General features: G+C 38.3%; 1 protein-coding gene across 15 annotated transcripts in view; it reads right to left on the bottom strand.

The window, feature by feature from the left end:
* Positions 1-727: 727 nt before the first annotated feature.
* SHC3 (SHC adaptor protein 3) overlaps positions 728-7,287 on the bottom strand; it is a 95,743-nt gene continuing 89,183 nt past the window's right edge. For all 15 annotated transcript variants that reach the window (XM_032676912.1, XM_032676920.1, XM_032676914.1 and 12 more), the window contains one exon: positions 728-6,748. In XM_032676912.1, the coding sequence (XP_032532803.1) occupies positions 6,620-6,748 (129 nt within the window). In that variant the 3' untranslated portion in view covers positions 728-6,619. The remainder of the gene's footprint in view (positions 6,749-7,287) is intronic.

Genomic DNA, 7,287 nt, shown 5'->3' with positions numbered 1-7,287 from the left:
TGTTCAGCTCTGGGCCCCTCAGTTCAGGAAGGACATTGAGGGGCTGGAGCGGGTCCAGAGAAGAACAACGAGGCTGGGGAAGGGACTTGAACACAAGTCCTATGAGGAGAGGCTGAGGGAGCTGGGGTTGTTTAGTGTGGAGAAGAGAAGGCTTAGAGGCGACCTCATCACTCTCTTCAACTACCTGAAGGGAGGTTATAGCCGGGTGGGGGTTGGTCTCTTCTCCCAGGCAACCAACAATAGGACAAGGGGACATGGGCTCAAGCTCTGCCAGGGGAAGTTTAGGTCAGATGTTAGGAAGAAATTCTTTACAGAGAGGGTTATCAGGCATTGGAACGGCCTACCCAGAGGATTCACCATCCCTGGAGGTTTTTAAAAAGAGATTGGACGTGGCCCTTAGTGCCATGATATAGTAATTGGAGTTGGATCAGGAGTTGGACTTGATGATCTTGGAGGTCTTTTCCAACCCAATCTACTCTATGATTCTATGATTCTATGATTTGGTCCTCTGACATTTTTCACCCCTGATCCTACTGGACTGAGCAAGTTATGACTTATTAATATTCAGTATCTTAGTAAGCCTTGCAGAATGGCACATATTCTGCTATAAAATGGGCCTCTCTTCAGGTTAATTAAAAACAAAAACAAAAACCCAAACCCAACAACTGAGGCCATTAGGGAACCCAAGCATAGGAGAACAGACTCAAGCCCACTTCACATGAATTTCAATCTAATAGTGGTGCTCACTGTTTTATTACTTTGGTTAAACATATACAAACTGAATAGTCAGAAAACAGTTACATGACACTTATATTCCAAACTATGTTGCTGAAGGACTTCCTCAGAGACGAAATTTGCCTCTAGAGCCAGAATACCACAATCAGCAGACAGGCAAAACTTGAGATTCACAAAAATGGTTGGGAATATAAATTATCACAATATCTCCACACACATTATTTTTTATGCAACTCTCATTTAAAAATGTTTCTAAAAATAATAAATATTAATAAATGATGATTGTACAGTAAAAGTCCCTTTTACAGCAAAATAGTCACTTTTTGTTGTTGCTGCCTACACAATGCAAAGAAAAACATGTACCTCTAAAGAAGAAACCTGGCTTCTTTCAAGGTTTAACTCTGCAGGACTTTACTGAGAAGCAGTTATCACACCAATCCAGACACAAAGGACACAAATATATACCAATTATAATCTTTACATTCTTCACTTATTAGAAAATTTCACTTATTTTGAATTAAAGTATGCCTGGGTGTGTTTGGTGGTTTTTTGCCTCACGGAACAAAAAGGAGAACTGCTGAAAAAAAATCCTTCATTTGACCTGGACTTTATTTGATCTTCATGATCTTAATCTCAAAATCTGAGGCTACCTTTCTCTTCTGAGTCATCTGCACTGTCTCTTACACAGTGGGGTAGCAGAATGAGTCACCCAGTTTTAGCTTCTTTCTAGCTTTGGTTTCCACAACCCGTTTTGTGGTCATACAAGGTTTAAACAGTCTTTATATCGTGCTTTTTCTAGAAATGTATAGCTCTGAAATCTTATTCCCCTTACTGAGACAAAAACAAGCAGCCCTGCTTTTTCTCAGTGGAAGCCATAGAAGTTGCTTACGCTGGAGTATGCAGAGGTACAGATCAGGGCTTATGAACATAAATGTCTCAGTAAGAGATGAGCAGCAGGCATTGCATCCCCAGAGGTTCTGCTTTAACCCCGTCAACCAATTAGCATGTTTATAATTTGGCAAAGGCACTCTATTCTCATTAGTAACTTTCATGCCTATTGGCTCATGTTTCCAGGCTTCACATTTCTTATCCCTGAAGGTTTCTCTCCCAGCGCGGCTTCTCGCTCTCTATCCAAGGCTCTGGTTAACTGCTGGCAAATTGTATGTCCATGTTATCTTTTCCACAGGCCTGTCCTCATTCCAGCTGCATCCAATGCAGATATGACCAAGGTCCACAGACACTGTGGCTAAGTGAATGGAGTAAGTACAGCTGATCACAGAGCTTTTACTGGGAATTTGCCCATATCCTGACAGCTTTGAACAAGCACAGACTTGTGAAAAGAGTGCAAACCTCGGTTTGGGCAAAAAGACAATGTAAATCAAGATGTTTTTGACAGCACGTTGAGGTAAATCTGAATTTGGACTTTACACAGATATATTTTGAAACTGTCTGGAAGATAAAAAAGGGAAGTATGTCTGTTACTTCAGTTTAGACTTTATTTATGCAAATATGGTTTGCTGAATATAAATTCTTGGTTCTACCACTTACTTCAGAGACATTGAAAGATAAGAACAAAATCTTGAAAGCAGGATTTTTAAGCTTTTTCAGAATATTCACAAGTTCCAAATATCCCCCTTAGAGCTGCAAATTTCCTAGAAGCTGCAAAACTCTGCTAGTTTTCAAATGGAACATTTGCTACTTACAAATATCTAAATATGCATCAACTCTATTATTAATACATTGTAGCTGGCATCTGGCACTTGATGTGCCAGCAGCAATCACACTCTGGCATAATTTTTTTTAAATTCATGTCATCTGGTTGCATGTGATGCCTGAGGACTATGATGACAAGAAATGTGAGCATATTATTCCACAGAGATAAAAAAAAGAATGAACTCAGGATACAGAAAATTTAGTGCTGGCAGGTGATGTTTGCCAGAATGTTAAACATTTTCTTACAGTGAGAGTGCACATTTTGCACACAAGAATTGGTCCCAGGACTACGTCCTTTGTTCGAGCTTTTACTGAACATGTCTGGCACAGAGGTTCCTGGCAGAACCAGTGTGAATTGTAGGATGGGGAGTGAAGATACCGCATAACCTTCTATCCTCACCGTGGGTGCAAAGCCCTGGGCAGGGAGGCAGGCATTAAGCCATGGAAATTGCATCTCCTCATATGGTCACCAGCCGGGCATGGTCGATTTGAACATTCTCTTCTTGCATTAGGGAAGGGAAGCTGGGAGTCCTCACTCTGAGCAAATTCCCATTTGTCAGAAGCTAATTCACTTTTCAAATCGCATTTTCTACCTTTGAGGTTTCATTGCTTCTGAAGCATCTGAAATAATTGAAAGTTTGCGAATGTGATTGTACCTAGATGTCCAGTCTATCACTGTCAGCATCACTGGAAAATTTTATTATCTTAATAATTGCTCTAGATCTGCAATAAAAGTATGCGGAATAATTTGGTTCACTTCTAAAAGTTCTTTCTTTAAAGGAATTGAGCGTGTTTTCATTGCCAATAGTTTCTATAATTGCAAAACAACTGGAAGCAAACCTCATAATTAGAAAGGGCTCAAAATCAATGTAAACAGTCTTGCAGGATATTTAGTTTCAGTTCTGACTTCTCAGCTATTCCCTGGGAAAATCTCAAAGGATACTATAATATTGCCTAATCTCAGTGATTTCTACTGAATCCAGAAAATCTTTTCTTTCAGTAAAATCTCACTTCTTGAAGTCATGGCACTGAATTACCACCAAGAAGAGCGTAGCCCTTGAGACTGCATAAAAGAATAACAACAAAAGGTGGAGGGGCTCCAAATGAAAGGCAAACTTTAAAAGGCTCACATTATTACGCTGTTGTTTGTTTGGTTTTCAGCCAATCACAGAGTGTTTGAACCTCTCTCATAACTTCCGCATCTCTTAAATTGCTGTCAGTGTTGGTTCCTTACAGAAGTGAGCACAACCATTCCAGCAGGTTCAATTACCTCTTGCTGAGTTCAGTTTCAAATGGACTTTGACTCTAATGGTAACAGGTTTGGAACTGCCATCCAAATGGCCATACAGTTTTTATATCACTTTCATGAAGGGGGGAGCAGAATCTACCAGAGTGACGGACAGAAAGCCATGGCAGGATCCGCAAACAGAGCATTGACTGGCACACGTGCCCTTCCTTCCTGGACAGTTGTGAGATCATTTGGTTCCGAAAGGACTTAGAAAAGCCTCTGGATCTTTCTCACCTGGCCAGACAGGATCTGCTGGCCCACTGCATCAGCAGGGCACTGTCACAGCCCAATGGCACTATTGCTATCCAGGACCAAACTGCATCTCATCAAGGTATATGCAGCCTTTGCATAACCAGTGCACATGCTGAGCTGTGTAAGTTGGCTGTGCTGACAGAGCAGCTTAAAATAGCCACATTTTCCTGGAGGCAGAGTCTGTGAAATGCAGTCTGGGAAATTCAGTGTTCCTGTCAGGCTGGTTCATTTTGTGTCTCGTTGCTGCTTGCTTTAATTTCCAAAGCATCCAGCTAAGTGGGTGCTAAGTTATTAAAGCTACAGCTAAGACAATGGTAAAAAAAATTTAGACTTTTTTTCGGTGTATGTTCAGTGCCTTCAATTCATACACCCAAATCTTGTCACATTTTTCCAGAATATTTAGTAATCCAGAAAGGACATAGGCAGCAGGTGGGCATTTTGAAGACGCCCAAGGGGGTTATGCACCAAACTCTTACTGAAATTATACGAAATATTAAAAAAAAAAAAGACACCTTCTCTTACAGACAGTGATTTCACACTGAAAACTTTCCACAACGTGGCTACAGGAAGGCTAGAACATGGAATAATAAGTGTTATTTAAGAAAAAAAAAGTGGCAACTGAGATACATCAAAATGGAATATGGTGAGACATGGAAACTCAAATAAAGTAATTTTGGTGAATACTACTTCGGGATAAAAGATCTGTTCACATATTACGATTTCCAATGTAGTAAAACCAGATTTTAAGAGTTCCTGTAAATTTAATGCCATACTGATTTGGTTTGCAATGCAGCATTTAATTTATCTCCTTTGCTCTCAGCTTCCATCCAGATCAAGAAAATATCAAATAAAAACTATCCATAGTAAAATTAATCACAAGCATTTTGTTTGCTAATGTCTTAGTTTGGCTTCTGGATGTCTTGATTATAGAATCAAGTGTATCTTTATGCCACAGATTACATGATTAGTCTTAGGTACCTCAATCATTTTCAGTTTTGAGGTTAACCAAAATAAAATTCCCAGGCTGCAAATTCACCATATTTAAAAGGAGATGATACAAGAAAATTATTTCAGAATTTTAACATCATGGTCCTGCCTGAATGTACTCTAAGTAAATCATTCAGTCAGTTTTGTTATGTCTTGACAAACTTTTAAACTTAGCAAATTCTTAGAACCAAATCAAACTTTAAGTAGATTTAAGTGTTGACTACTGCAGGGTAGGTAGATGCTTAACCTAGACTCTACCCTGCTGAGTCTTTATGAATCAAGTCTGAAGATTTGATTTGAGAGACTGGTGCTAGAGAAGACCTCGGATTGCTGAAGGCTAAATCTTGACTCTGGTACAAGTTTTGTCTTTACAGGAACTGTGTCTATTGAATTTGACTCATAATAAGATTCCTAAAATGGGAAAATAACTTCATATAATGCTTAAATGTGAATAGTACAATCATCCCTTAAAGCATTTCCCAGTACCAAAAGTCGAGGTCGTTTCTGCCAGAAACGCGTCTTTAGTATATGTGTATTTTTTGAACTTGATGCTTAGAGAAAAACAGTGTATTTGCAATACCTATCACTTGCTGAAGGCCAAGATGAAGTTACGCTTTGGTAGGTAAGTGCAAGTGGCAAAATTTGCAAAACTGACCACTGAGTTGGGATAGTTTTCACCATCCCTAAGAAGAAAACGCTTTTCAGATATGTCTTTGAACAATCATGTATATCTTGGATTAAGCCTATTACACACAAGTTATTTGAACTTGTCTACTCAGTATGCAACATCTCATTCAAGACTGTTAGTCAAGGACACCTAGATCTTCACCATAAGCAGAGAACTACTTATAAATGACCTTTTAGCACTGAAATTAATAAATTACAATATGTTGTCACAATATCATCAGAAAAATCAAAGCACACACCTCATACACAGAGAGATCACACCAAATCATTGTTAAAGTAAGATACAAATGTTTCGAATATCACCATATAAGAATTCAAACTTGACATCAGAAAGATAAAATCCTTTTGACATCAATGACGTAAGTGGATAATGCTTTCAAAAATATTTTATGCTAAATTTCTGAGTTGGAATAGTAGATGCTGAATTCAGGCTCCTACCATAGTTAATTAGCATAATCCACCTATAATCCCCATAGTTGTGCTTCTTAGGTAAAATCAGAAATAAGATTCCTAATATTAAATTTCTCAAGAAATTGAGACTGCTGAATTCTACTTTTTATCTGAACAATCACAATTGTCATTTTTCTTTTGGTAAAAACACATGGCAGAGAAGATAGTTCTATACTGTCAATAGACTGACTCAAAAAATATAAATATATACTGTATTTATATATATGGTATGTATATATACATTATCAACAGTCACATTAGAGAATCTGAACAATCTTATTGAAATTACTTTTAAGAAAGCTTTCTGCTGTGATTTCATGTCTACACAAAGAACTGAGAATTTTCAAGTGTACCATATGAAATGGGGCTTCTTAAACATAAAGAAAACATACTGGTGAAGTATACGTGACTACGCATTTTTTTTAATGTACATGTTTGGTTTTTTTAAGATCTACAATTTCTACCAGTTATAGCTTGCAAGTTACAAAAACTAAAAGAGATCTGGAGTCAGTGTTTCCTTTCAGCAGGCTGTTGCAGGCAGAGTTCACTCACTGAAGAAACTATTGGTAAATTATTCTCAAGATGATAGTTGATGAGATGACTTATGCTGTCAAAGACACGATCTTTTGTACGAACCTTCAAAAAAAGGATGCAAGAATATAGATTAAAGAGTAAAGTACTTTCCCCCTTAACTTCACACTAAAATTGTCTAAGAACAAAATGACACAATCATGTTTTAGATACTGATTCCTTTCCCATCAAAATTGGTGGAAATTTGGCAGTTATCCATCTTGGCTTCTGTTTTATCTATTACTCTCTCTATTTTCACCAAACAGGCATTTTGCATGCAACCCCACGGTCCAGTCTACTCTTTCTGATTAGGTCTGCTTGTAAACTTTCTGTACAACATTTTGTTTCACTGTAGGTCAGAATTTTAGACCAACTTCTCTTCTTCAACAGACTACCTGCTTCTTTTAGGTGTTTGCACCTTTTTCATTAGAAAGAGCTGTGCCTCCGGACATGTCAGAACCCAGCTTTCCTGTGCAGCTCAGCATTTTTGTGCTTTTCTTAACAGAGACATTCTTCTTCAGGTGCTTGGAAATTTTGTTCCCCAAAAGTGATCCAGCCACCATATGTGCTTAGCTTGTGTTTGCCCCGTGCTGCACATCCCTGTG

This window comes from Chiroxiphia lanceolata, chromosome Z, assembly GCF_009829145.1.
Source record: "Chiroxiphia lanceolata isolate bChiLan1 chromosome Z, bChiLan1.pri, whole genome shotgun sequence".
Lineage (NCBI taxonomy): Eukaryota > Metazoa > Chordata > Aves > Passeriformes > Pipridae > Chiroxiphia > Chiroxiphia lanceolata.
Note: the sequence above shows the minus strand (reverse complement) of the source record. Positions and strands in the feature narration are given on the sequence as shown.